Source organism: Herpailurus yagouaroundi, unplaced genomic scaffold (assembly GCF_014898765.1).
Source record: "Herpailurus yagouaroundi ecotype Mexico unplaced genomic scaffold, PumYag 28, whole genome shotgun sequence".
NCBI classification, from domain to species: domain Eukaryota; kingdom Metazoa; phylum Chordata; class Mammalia; order Carnivora; family Felidae; genus Herpailurus; species Herpailurus yagouaroundi.
The window spans coordinates 167,617,499-167,630,361 of NW_024412376.1; the positions used below are offsets into that span (position 1 = coordinate 167,617,499).

General features: G+C 63.6%; 2 protein-coding genes across 3 annotated transcripts in view; both read left to right on the top strand.

The window, feature by feature from the left end:
* Positions 1–7,054, top strand: part of ZFYVE28 (zinc finger FYVE-type containing 28) — a 124,162-nt gene extending 117,108 nt beyond the window's left edge. Inside the window, exons 9-12 of the mRNA XM_040495919.1 lie at positions 1,587–1,703; positions 2,892–2,996; positions 5,155–5,258; positions 5,765–7,054. Coding sequence (XP_040351853.1) covers positions 1,587–1,703; positions 2,892–2,996; positions 5,155–5,258; positions 5,765–5,896 — 458 coding nt within the window. The 3' untranslated portion in view covers positions 5,897–7,054. The remainder of the gene's footprint in view (positions 1–1,586; positions 1,704–2,891; positions 2,997–5,154; positions 5,259–5,764) is intronic.
* A 5,398-nt stretch (positions 7,055–12,452) lies between these two features.
* The window catches only part of MXD4 (MAX dimerization protein 4), a 13,277-nt gene continuing 12,866 nt past the window's right edge, over positions 12,453–12,863 (top strand). The window contains exons 1-2 of one of the 2 annotated variants that reach the window (XM_040489514.1): positions 12,453–12,625; positions 12,729–12,828. In XM_040489514.1, the coding sequence (XP_040345448.1) occupies positions 12,562–12,625; positions 12,729–12,828 (164 nt within the window). In that variant the 5' untranslated portion in view covers positions 12,453–12,561. The remainder of the gene's footprint in view (positions 12,626–12,728; positions 12,829–12,863) is intronic. The other variant, XM_040489505.1, reaches the window with a different exon arrangement.

Here is a 12,863-nt window from a genome sequence, read left to right on the forward strand (position 1 = left end):
CTGAGGGTGGGCTGCAGGTTGGGCGGGGCCTCGAGTGTGGGCGGGGCAGGGCTGAGGGTGGGCCGCAAGGTCCCTGCTGGGCAGGACGCGGGTTGTGCCGGGCAATGGGAGCATCCCCTCCCTGCCATCTGGGGATCCCCCCACAGTGCCATTTCATCATCCCCAAGCCCAGGAGGGAGGAAGGCTTAATTCCTCACTAGGGCCCCCTTCTGTGACTGGGGAACCCATCCGGCTCTCGTGGGGGCCTTGGCCACCCACACAGCGAGGGTCTGTTCGGTTCGTGGTTCCGATTGTGGCGTTCATCCTGCCTAGTTTTGTTTCCCCCGAGTGGGGGAACAGGAGGGAGACGCCTGTTTTGTCTCCCGGGGAATTCAGAGGGCCGTGAGCCAAAAGGTGTCTTTTTAATGCTGCTCTTTGGTTCGTGTGTTAAAATAACTAACACATCCATGTGATTCAACAGTATAAAAGTACGCACTGAAGTCCCCCTCCCCGGCCTCCTGCGTGCCCTTCCCACCCCCACCCTCCCGGTTTAGGGGTGCTTGCAGACGGGGCTTCCCCCGCAGCCCACGCTACCCGCTCCTCCCGGCCTGCTTGGCAGGACTGCAGCCGGTGGCCCTGGGGGGGTGGAGGGGGGCGGGATCCCTGCAGAATCCCGGTCACGATGGGGGGGTGTCCCATACTGCCCCGGGGCCCCCCAGGCACTGCCAAGCCAGGCCAGGTGGGACCAGGAGGACCCCGGTGACCCGAGCTTGGCTTCACACAGCTGCCACACAGCTTTGTTTCGAGGTTTAGGGATATGGAGTCTGGCAGGCGCTCAGTACCGTCGCGGTGCACAAAGAATCCTCCGGAAGCGCTGACTGCAGTCCCTGGGGCGGGTCACTGGGCTTCCCGTTCTGGCCGGACGCCCGAGGCTTTCCCCATAAGTAGCAGCCGTGTCTGCGCGGAAGGAGCTAACGGGGCTTCGATTCTCGCTGAGAAATGGCCCTCACTCAGGGAGGGGGACCCCCCACGCAGGGAGGGGGAGCCTCACTCAGGGACGGGGAGCCCTCAGTCAGGGAAGGGGAGCCCCACTCAGGGAGAGGGAGCCGTCTCAGGGAGGAGGAGGGCTCTGCGGTGAGAGTGGGGGAAGCAGGGAATGGCAGGGAGTCCGGCAGAGGGCAGGGCCCACCTTGGCTCCCAGCCACACGCCCCGAAGGGGCCCCTGCAGTCAGGGGGACTTGGGGCAGCAGCGTCTGCCAGGGGAAGAGGGCACGACCGGACACACGTGGCTGTGTCAGTGAAGGCGCTGCTGTGGGCAGTGGGCACGGTTCAGGGCCCTGGGGTCACCTGTCAGTGAGAGGCTAGGACCACTCAGGAGTAGTGGCTGCGACCCCAAGGATAAAATGTGGGAGTGAGAGTTAGCAGGGGCCAGCGGGGGGCTGGCTGTGTAGGCACCCCTCCACCGGCCTCCCCTGGACTCCTGAGCTTTCACTCCTGCCAACAAAGCCAGCTCCCGGGGGCTGGTGGCCTCTTCTTGCCCCCACCAACCTGAGGACACAGCCAGCGGCTGGAGCCCCCGGAGCCTGACGGCCCTCCTCCCCTCCCAGGTGTGGCTGACCAGCTGCAGACCAACTATGCCAGCGATCTGAGAAGTATTCTCAAGACCCTTTTTGAGGTCATGGCCACCAAACCAGAAGCAGACGACAAGGAAAAGCTAAAGAAGGGTGAGTCCCGCTCAGGGCGTGTCCCCACCCCAGGGATCAGCATCTCCTCACCCTGTAGGGCCACCCAGCTTCTGCACAACCTGCCACATTCCAAACAAGAAGCACCCAGCACTGCCAGGCTCTCCGCTAGGGGACCAAGGGGCACACATCACAGGCCCCAGAAGTGCCCGAGAGGCCACCTGCCTGGGGCAGTGTCCCCACCGCTGGCTTTGCAGGTGGCTTACAACCTCACACGCACCGGCCTGTGCCCGCAGAACCTCCCACTCTCCCTCTGCGTATGCTCCTGCGAGGTCACCCAACTTCTTGGGGCTAACAGGCTGGGAGGGACAGTGCCCTTCCTCCTAAAGACAAGACCCAGATGTGGCAGAGTCACTTCTAGCAAATTCTGGCTGCCAAAACAGTCCGAGGCCAGCCCAGAGTCAAGGAGGGGACATAGGCCCCATCTCTCCCTGGGGAAAGTGGCTGTTCATATCCTGTGGCCACCTGGGACCTGCCTCACATACTTACACATGCTCAACACATCACGGGTGTAGACACACGCCCTCACACCCACATGCATACTTGCGCGTGCGCGCGCGCACACACACGTTCTCATATTGTCACGTGCCTGGGGTGGGGAGAGAGCGGACCCTTGGCTTACCCCCTCTCCCCCGTGCTGGGCTGAGATACCTGTTCTGGGCCAGCTGCCCCTCATCACAGGGCATTTGGGCACACAGGGCAGCCCGCCCCAGCCCACCAGAGCCCCTCCTTGCTAGCGGGGAGCAGGAGCAGAGTTAGTTCTGTGTGTCCACCAAGCTCTGACTCCTGGCAGCACCATGCCAGGCTGCGCTGCTCCCATTTGCCGGGGATTCCTGGGCGGGATTGCCTCCTGAGACATCACGGTTCAGAAAAGGCAGGTGACATGGACCGCTTCTGCAAGCAAGGATGGTGGGCTTAGGGATCACAGCCCAGGGAGACCTTTCTGCACAGACCGTGCAGGGTCTCTGGGGCTGGGGGCCCCCAGGGAGGCCGCATGCCTCTGGGCACCGAAGGCCCCTGCCGGGGTCAGTACCCGGCCTGCTGGGGCTGTGGTGACCCCATGGCCGTGGGACTGCAGCTGGCTTTGGGGGACCCCTGCCAGTGATGCAGAGGTGGGGCTACCAGGAACAGGTGTTTCTGTGCCCACCCCACCCCTCCCTTCTCTTCCAGTCACCCAGAGCCTGCGGAGTGCAGCCTTAGAGGATTGTGCCCTGTGCCAAGAGACCCTGTCATCCTCTGAACTGGCAGCCAAGACCCGAGATGGGGACTTGGAAGGTACGTGTGGAGTCTGGGCCAGCGCCCACGGTGCTGCGTGCTGGGCAGGGAGCAAAGGCCCTGTCTGGACTGTCCCCCTTTCTGCCCTGGATGTGGAATCCATGAAGGCACCGCTTCTCCAACTGGGGGTCCCTCCCCAGAGGCCCTCTGGGCACGTAGCTGCCCCTGGGGAGGCAACTCCCCACTCTGGCATCCCCTCTTCGGCCCCCAGGGTGGGCACACGGGCCTCTGGCTGGAGGCGGCTGGGCTCGGCACAGGCACACACCTGTCCCCACCTGCATTCACCTGCCCCACAGGAAGGGCCTCAATGGCAGCTTCTGGCACCCTCTTCACAGGAGGCTGCAGGCTGCACTCTCTGGTTATGTGGGAGCCCCGAGCCCCTGCTACCCTGTTAGCCTGGAGGTCAGGCCTGCTGGTGTCCCGGTCAGGGAGGGAGCCTCCAGGGTAGGTTGGGGCCCTGGCATCATGTCTGTGGGGAGGGGCTGGGGACCTGGGAAAGGTACTGAGATGGATGGTGGCAGGTGGGCCCAACCAGGTGTCAGATGCGCGTGGAGCTGAGAAGGAGTTGAAAGTTCACCTCATGATGGGCCAGAGCCCATAGCACTCCTGGTGTGCCTGGACAGCTGGGCTGGCCCTGCCTGTGTCCGTCTCAGGGCCTCCCCGGCGCTCCAGTGCTCTGGGGGTGATGGGGATGCGGGTGTCCAGAGGGGGCTGCGGGGATGGGGTGTCCGGAGCAGGCACAATCTCCCGACTCTTTCTGGAAAACCATACACGAGGTACAAAGCACCTGTAGCAGGAACTCGGAGCCCCTCTGCTCAGGAGGAGCGGAAGTGAAAAGCTGTGAGGTCCGGCTTGCCCAGTGCACGGGCGGGAGCCGCACCCTCCCTGCCGACTGCTGACCCAGCCTCGCTCCTGGAAGTGGCACCTGCTGACAGGGCCTGGATGCTGGTCAGAGGAGCAGTTCCAGGAAGTCCCCCGGACCCTCACGGTCCTCACAGGAGAGGGTTTGGCCTTTTCTGTCTGAGCTGGTGTCTGTGGCCTAGCATGGCCTGTAGGGGCTAACATTGCCACCTGGGATTTCCCTGGGGTCAGCCTGGGATTTTTACACAGGGGAGGGGTGGCAAGCGGGAGAAATGACCTCCCTGCACTGAGGTGAGCTCACGGGGCCCAGAGGGAAGGTGGGAGAGGTGGGTGGGAGGCAGTTTTGGGTCTGTGCAGGCAGGAGGAGGGGCAGACCCTCCAGGCCAGGAGGGAGGCCAGGAGACCCCAGGCCCTTCTTGGACAGCAGCCTTGCCGAGTTCCGTTTGGAGGTGCTGAGGTTGGGGCCAGGGGTGCAGGCCAGTGCCCACCTGAGCCCTGGGGGTCGTGCGAGTCTGGACAGACCACCTCTGAGCACACTGTGGTCTGAGGGATAGATCCCAGATGTTCTCCCCCACCCCGCCCGGCTATTGGCTCTGGCCTTGGGGCCTGAATGGGAGGAAAGTGCCTGTCTTGCTGTGTGGGAGCTCTCTCCTCCCCCGCACTGATGAGTCTCCGAATCCCAGAGCAAACCTCCATAGAGGCTTCCAAGCACCTCTAGAAGTGAGACAGGATGGGTCCCACACCCACCTGGAAGGGGGGCCCAGGCCCCAGCCTGGCCTGCACCTGTATCAGAGAGGGGCCGGCCGGACATCTGCCTGGGTTTCCAGGACCACGAGGACCCCATAACTGCTCTGGAGCTAGGGGTGGGCAAGGCTGGGGCCCCCGGGGATCCCCACAGAGTGTGCCGAGCCGGTGGCTGATTTCTTCACTTCTCAGCTGCCACCTCTGCCCGAGGGCCCTGCCAGGCTGGGTGCTGACAGAGAGAGGCTCAGGAGAGGGTCATCCGGGGGAACACTCCCTGCCCACGTCCCGAATCCAGGTGGCCTGGCAGACAGGCACTGACAACAGCTGCAAAGGTCCTGTCCATGCGATGCCAGCAGTGTCCCGAGACCGTACCAGCACCTGGAGTCCAGGGGAGGACGGGAGGGGAGGACAGCTGGAGCTGCTGGGGCCCACCCAGCGGAAGGCACCGGAACACCCACCTGCCGGGGTCGGCCTCCCCCCCCAGCCCACCGGCTGCCACTGTCACCGCTTCGCGGCCCCCTCTGGCTGACGCGTCCCCCCCTTCTCGCCCCAGATCCACCAGAGTGGGTCCCCGATGAGGCTTGCGGCTTCTGCACGGCATGCAAAGCACCCTTCACTGTTATCCGCCGGAAGCACCACTGCCGAAGCTGCGGGAAGGTAAGAGGGGTACGGTGGCCAGAGGTTGTGCCCGCATACCCAGAGACTGTGGCCAGGGGCATCCCCGGGGCCCATCCGCGGGATCTGGGAGTCAGGACCGACACCCCAGGGCACTGGTAAGGCCTTTGGGGTCCCTGTCCCTGAGCCCTGGGCCCCGCTTGGACTTGGCATTGTGAGTGGACTCCAGGCACTCTGCCCACTGGGTCCCGATGGTCCCGATGGTCCCAGCCCCCAGCTGCCTCAGAGCTGGGGACGTGGAGGGAAGGAGGGTCTGAACAGGAGGCCTGCAGCAGCCTTGGAGTAGGGCTGGGACCCTCCTCGTGAGCCTGGCCTCCCGAGGCCATGCCCCACCCACGGCTTTCCCGGGGTGCCCTGCACGCTGGAGGAGGGAGGATGTGGGAACCGCCGAGGTCGGGAGGGGTGAGGCACGGCATGGGGGGGAGGGTGGCGGTGGCTTGTTTGGCACCCTGGCTCACTGGGTCCCCTGCCCGCCCCTCAAATTCCAGATCTTCTGCTCCCGCTGCTCCTCGCACTCGGCCCCGCTGCCCCGCTACGGGCAGGTGAAGCCCGTGCGCGTGTGCACGCACTGCTACATGTTCCACGTCACACCCTTCTACAGCGACAAGGCGGGCATCTGACAGGGCGCCGGCACTCCCCAAACCTGCCAGGGCCCCAGAGGACTCCCGGGGGCGGTGCTGCTGGCTGCAGGAGGGTCTCCACTGCATTTCACTGAGCGGCCGCCACCACTGCAGGAGGCTGCGGGCCGCCCAGGCTTCCAGAACGTCCAGCTCCTCCGTCCCTCCTACCCTGGACTCCCCACCTGTGGGGACCCCCGGCCAGCTGCAGGGGCCAACGGGAGGTCAGCTTCAGGCAGTGGGGATACCCAGGGCTGCCAGGTGGCTGCCTGGGCAGGGGTGGGCTTTCCTCCCACCTGCCCCCTGCCCCTGCCCCTGCCCCTGCCCTCTGCCCCCCGGCCCCTGTCCCCTGCCCTCTGCCCCCGGCCCCTGGCCTGCTGAGCTGCTCAGCCATACTAGAAGGCCTACTCAGAGCCGGCTCTTGACCAGCCAAGTGGGACTGCCCCTGGGCTGATGGTGGACAGGTCCAGGAGAAGGGCAGGCCTCGGCGTCCCCACAGGGCTTTCCCATGCACTGCCCGTTCTCTGTCCCTGCCCCGAGCCCGCAGCTGCCATCTCATTCTCCAGCGCTGCCCCACCCTTGGCCAAACAGCAGGCATCTTGTGTATTCTCGGAGGGGGAGATTCAGACACACGGCCAGGTCCTCTGGGCCGCAGGCGTGCCCCTGCCGGTGTGTGCCCGGCTGCTGACGAGATGGGGGGCCGGGCAGCTGCCTGCACAGCACTGAGACCCAGTTCCCCAGGTTCTTAGGCCAGGGCCCCCGGGGTCCGAGGACCACCAGATGTCACCCACCTGCTGCCACTACCCCCTTCCCTCTGACCCCCTCCCCCCAGGGACCCTGGCCCACCTCCTCAGACCCCAGAGTGGCCCGGCACCCAGGCGGAGGCCGCCAGGGGGCCCCAGCACGGACACCTCAGGCTTAAATCTCAGGCTTCACATTGCAGTGAGGGTTGCAGCTTTATTTTTAGAGAGACGCTAACTACTGCTTCTTTTATAAGAAAATCCAACTACTGCTGAACAGTGGGTACACATGCACAGAAATGGCTTCGGGGGGGGGAGTATATAATGGAGGGGATATTATGTATTGAGATTATTTTTATTTTCTAAATGCTGTAATTCGAAGCCATTTCCATACATCTATTTAAGGATTGCAGACACTTGTTTCTGGTGTGAACGTGGACTTCTTTTTCTGCGTCTGGGAAGCGGTGTTCTTGCATTCTTCCCTAGAAAGCTCCGGGCTTCTGCGCTCCTAGGGAAATTGAGGGGTTCCCATGAGCCCGTAGGAGAGGGGTAGCCAGCCTGCCCCCCCGAAAGCCCCATCCCATGCCCTACGAGGGGTCCAGGGTCTCCACTGCCTGCCCACTTGCCCAGCCCCTTTTCGCATGGTCTTCAGCTCAGAATCCTGGCCTGTGTGTGTGTGTTGGCGGGTGGGTACTCTTGGACACTCCCCCTTGGAGCCCTCCCCACCTGGTCCGGGTCAGGACCACCCATCCACCGGGGGGGCTGCCTTCTGGAGTGCCCTGGAGAGAATGCGGGGGAGTAGGCTGCACCCTGGGGTTGCCATGGCAATGGGGCCTTCCTCTGCTCTTGGAGGCTGATCACTTGGGTGTCTAGTCCCTTGGAGGTGGACACTGGGACCCCAGAGAATGGAGGGATGGTTGTGAGAAACCACCCAACTGGTGGCCACCAGGCCCACTTTCTTCCTGAGAGGTGAAAGAGTTTAGAATTGGGGGACTCCCTAGGGGCACTCCTGAGTCCTTCAGGAGTAGAAGAGAAGGGATTTGCAGGGGGACCTGGTGTCTCTGGCTGCCCAAGCCTGGGCCTCATCCTCCTGCCCTGGACAGAGCCCCTCCCACCCCTGTGGGTGGCTGCAGCTCCAATGGCTGGACAGTGGAGACTTCTGGAAGGTCAGCTGCCCGGGGAAGGAAGACAGCCCCTGCTGTCAGACCAGGAGGTCAGCCCCTCACAGGAGAAGCTGCTTTGAGGGGACACTGCAGGGTCCCCCTTCCTCTCCTCAACAGGCCCACAGTTGTCACCTTCCAGACTAAAACATAGTGACCCTCCTTATCCACCAGGTCAGGCTGGGAGGCATGGAGACCCAGGAAAGAGGGCCTGCCCACCCTTGGCACAGACAGAGCTGCGCTCCTGAGGGAGAGGCCTGGGTCCCAGGGAGACAGGGAGAGCTCTGGGTGTGGCCTGGAGCCAGGAAGCCCGCCAAGCCAGATTTGGCCTGCCCTTGTGCATCCCTACCCTGAGCTGCCCTGGAGGAAGGTTCTGGGGCCATGGGAGCCTCCAGTAAGAGTGACTACTTATACCGTTTGTTCAGGAATGAGAGTCCTGAGTCATGAGACTTTCCGTGCTAAACCGGGGACGTGGGGTCACCCTACCCTTCGACAGAGCTATCCACACCCCAAGGGCAGAGCCAAGACCTGGGGATGGGAAGTGGATTAGTCCAACACCGAGTTTCCCACTCAGGAAGGTTCTAGAAGGAATAGTCTGCTGCCCACCCACAGTAGGGGCTCAAGACTAGGAGACCTTGGGGACAGGGACAGGTAGAGAGAGAGACACGAGCTCCAGATTTGGAGGCAGCCCTTGCAAGGAGGCAACCCTGGAGCAGGCTAGCCTTCCTGAGCCCCCCAGTTCCCCTGTGTCACCATCATTATGTCCTTCCTGTTACCGTTTTCTGAGCACTGTCCCCTCTACTCCCCTTGACAATCCCCCGAGGGGGCAGGATCCCGGTGTCATAGATGGAGAAACTGAGGCTTACAGAAGTTGGCAGACGCTGTTAGCTTTTAGGAGGGTCACACGAGAGGCGGAAGCAGAGGGTGCCGTGACAGTCCCAGCTGGCTCTGCCTGGAGAGCCCCTTCTGAGGCAGGTGTGGAGACAGGGGCTCCACCGGCATCTGAACGCCCACGGCACACCCCTGTCTGGCATCAGGGAAGGCTGGGGAGCTGCAGGAGCCTGGTGCACCTGGGTCTGGCTTGCCCATCTCCCCTCTCTGGCTATGCACAGGCCCTGGGGAGAAGACCTTCCGTGTGCCCCAACGCCTCCACCCCATGCTTCTGGTAACAGGTGGGGGTCCTAGGTCTGGCTGGGCCCCACAGGTACTCAGGACCTGCAGCCTGCAGGCCACCAAGGCAGAGGATGGAGGGCCTGGGGTGGAGCACCCAAAGCTCTCTGTACTCTGGGAGGTGGCATCGGGGTGGGGACGAGGGATGCACCCCACCTGGTCCTGCCCCTCCCACAGTGGGCTCAGCTCATCCAGTGCTCCCACCTCCCACCCCTACACCCACCCCTGGCCTCTGGAGGTGCCCTGCTGCTTGCCCCCACTTGTGGCTCATCCATCCCCACAACGTGCCCAGGGACAGCCAGCCTGCCCTCAGGCCTGGCCCTCCTCCCCTGGACATGCAGGCGGGCAGCCCCCCACACCAGCTGTGTGGCCTTGGTGTTCCGGCTGCTGGGGAAGGTGATGAACAATATAATCCCAGGAGGCCAAATGGGAGGAGTAGGGTTGGAGGTGTGCTCCCCTTCTGGGGCCCAGGACTGCGCCCCCTCCAGGGTCCCTGCTGCAGACCCTGGTGGCCACCAGAGGGCGACCCACCCCACCACCTGCGCTCCCAGTGAGGTTGGGCTGCCAGGGCAGGGGGGCGACCGCATTGCTGCCTGCAGGGGTGAGGAGGGGCCAGGGAGGGTCCCAGCTCAGCAGGGACTGCAAGCAAGGCAAAACCCATCCCGGCCAGGTCTAGAATGGGGAAACAGGCGTCCTACTTAGAGCTGGACATCTCAAACCACCGGGGTTGGGGCTGGGGGCTGATAGCACCATGGAGGGGGGCGGCTTCTCAGCCATTCCTGGCTCTTCCTGTTCCCTGGACTCTGCAGTGGAAGCTGGGGGAAGGTGGGCAGGACCCAAGGTGCCTGCCCCATGCCACCCCCAGGACCCAGTGTCCTGGAGGCACTAATCTCCTCAGAGGCCTAGCCAAAGCCACCTCCTCCAGGCAACCTTCCTAGCCTGCAGCATCCCCCTCCCCCCCCCCCACCCACACACACCCCACATTCTCAGGGCAGAGTCTGGGGTCTCCTTGCAGGAGTCAACAAAACTCTAGAGCCTCTCCTGCCTCTGAGACTTGGGAGAGGGGCAGATTCCAGCACTGAGCAGTCACTCAAAGTTAATGTCACACCCAAGACTTAAACACGCAAGCAAGGCTTTGCGTTCTGCTGTGCGCTCAGGGTAGCTCAGGGCTGGATCCTGCACCTGACCTGGGCAAAGATGGGTGCACAGACATTCTGGATCTTTCCTGCCCTTGGGGCCTGCAGATCTGGAGCAGAGGGCATGTGAGCTGGTTGGCCCCTAGGCCTGGATTGTGATACCTCTGCCCATGCCTGGTCCTAGCCCTCCTGCCCCTAGTTCATGGGCCACGTCTCCCCTCACTCCCCCCACCCTATGTGCACTGAGGTGCCACCCACCATCACAGGCAGTGTGGAGCCACTGGGAAGGCCTGGTCCTGGGTGTTGCTAGGAGAGGGGTCCCTGAAACAGCTCAGCTGCAAGGTGGGGCCACCCCTCTCCTCTCAGACTGGGATGCCGTATGCACATGGTTCCCACAGTCACACCTGGCCCTTTGCCCAGCCGGCTGTGGAACAGAGCAGCCCTCGTGCCCCACGGCAGTTAGTAGGGTGGGCATCCAGCAGGTGCACTCACCCTAGGCAAGGTGCCGGCTTTAGGACTGGGGCCAGCAACCTACTCTTCACATAGCAGGGATGAAGGGACTCTGCAAAATACCAGCCACCAGGTGGTAAGCCTGGGGTTCTACCTCCTAGGCCCCCCAACTCTGAATGCATCTGCCCCTCCCCAGAGTTGGGCACTCTCCTTTATCCTGCACAGCTCTTAGGGGCTGTGCCCTGGTTCTGGGGTAATTGTGGGGCATGAGCAGGAAAGGCTGGGGTTAACATCAAGACAGCCCATGCAGGGCTGTCTAATGGCAGGTTCCAAGTGCCCGGCTGGGTCCTGCTGAGCTCTGCTGGGGTCTTGTAGGGAGGACAACACACCCCTAACCCCATTTCTCAGATCACACAGCTGGGCTCCCACCCCCAGCAAATAGCGTTAGGTCAGGAGGTGGCTTGGTCTTCCTGCTCCTGGGTCACCAGGTCTGGGTCACATTTGTGGGAGCACCAATATCAATGCTACTGGGATTTCCAGGAGACACTAGGCAGTCCCTAAACCTCAGGATTCCCAGTTCCCTTAACCATAAATCGGGAATTCAGAAATGCACAAGGAAATGGTGTATAAAACATCCAATAGATCCTAGGATGGAAAGTAGAGATTTTTATAGTTTTTGTTCTGTTTCGTTGGCAGTAGCAATGCCCCCTTTAGAGGTTTGGGCAGGGTCAGGGCAGGGGTCCAGCCACCTTATCCCCACACTCTCCAGCCTGCTGGGCCCCTCCTCAGGAGTTGCCAGGCCACGAGTCTCAACAACCAGTGAGAAGGAAGACCAAAGGGAACCGAGGCCAGTCTGGGGATGCCTCCAGGCTGCCAGTCCCTGCTCCTACGGAATCAGTTTAGGGTCAGGGGCTACTAGGGCCACCCAAGTGCAAGGAGTTTGATGAGGGGCTCGCTCCTCTCCCAAGGAGGGCAACTCTCTTCCCTAGAAAGCGCTTCCTTGGAAAGTCTTGGAATGTCTCCACTCTTCAGACCAGACACGAGCACGCAGCCCTCCACTCTTGGGAAACCCTCGGGACCATGGCAGCAGATCTCTGCCCCTTCCTTCAGGCCTGGGGTCCACTGGGCAGCTCTGAGGGGCCCTCCCTCTCTGGGTCTCTGCCCGTTGAGATGTGGCTCAAGATCTGCCTCTTGGGCTCTGACCCTCTACGTCCCTCCTCCAAGCTCCGGTCTTTCCTGGGGTCACTCTGTGTCCGGCAGGAAGGGATGTCGCTTTGCAGCCCATAAGACACCCCCGAAGAGAGCACGAGGTCCCGTGCTCCCGCGGAGCCAGTGCTGTGGCTGTTCCAGGGCAACAGGTTCCTGCACACGACGTGCAGACCCGGCGGACAGGCCAGGCGCACGCGACACCTCCCGCACCCTGACCAGTCCAGGGGCGCTGGTCCGGTGGCTTGCGGTGCCACCGCGCTCCGCTTCCTCCCGGCAACGCGTCCGGCCGCGGCGCCCTCATTGGCCGCGCGCCCCGCAGCCGGCCATTGGTCCGCGGTCCCTATTTTACATAGACCGTTCTGGGCCAATCGGCGCACGGCGCCTACTTATCATGCACGCCGGCCGCCAGTCAGCGAGCGCGGGGGCCGGGCCACCACGTGCTGTTGCTAAGCTTGGGCTTCTAAATTGTTACTACCGCGGCGGGCCTATCGGAACCGAGCTTCGCATCTGTCAACATTCTCGGCCCGGCCCGAGGCGTTCGGCCAGCTCCCATTGGCCCCGGCCCGGCCTAGCGCCCGCCCCCGGACCCGGAGCGCCGGCCTCCATTGGCTGCGTCGGCCGCCGCTCGCCTTATGTGTCAATTTGAGGGCCCGAGGCGGAGGGTGGCGGCCGAGCGCGCTGGGAGTCCGCGGGAGTCGGCGAAGTGGGGCCGCCGGGCGCGCGGGGCGGGCGGCTAGCGGAGCCGGCCGGAGAGGGCCGGGCAGCGGCCGCCGCCGTCCCGGAGCGCGCGGGCGGGCAGGAGGATGGAGCTAAATTCCCTGCTGATCCTGCTGGAGGCGGCCGAGTACCTGGAGCGCAGGGACCGAGGTAGCGCCCGCGCCCCTTTGTGCGTCGGGCCGCGGGCGGGCGGGCGGCGGCGGCGGGGCCGGGACCGGGGCGGGGGCCCGCTGACCGCGCCGTCTGTCCGCAGAGGCCGAGCACGGCTACGCCTCGGTGCTGCCCTTCGACGGCGACTTCGCCAGGAAGAAGACAAAGGCGGCCGGCCTGGTGCGCAAGGCCCCGAACAACAGGTACCGCCCCCCCAGCCCCCGCGCGGCCGCCCCCC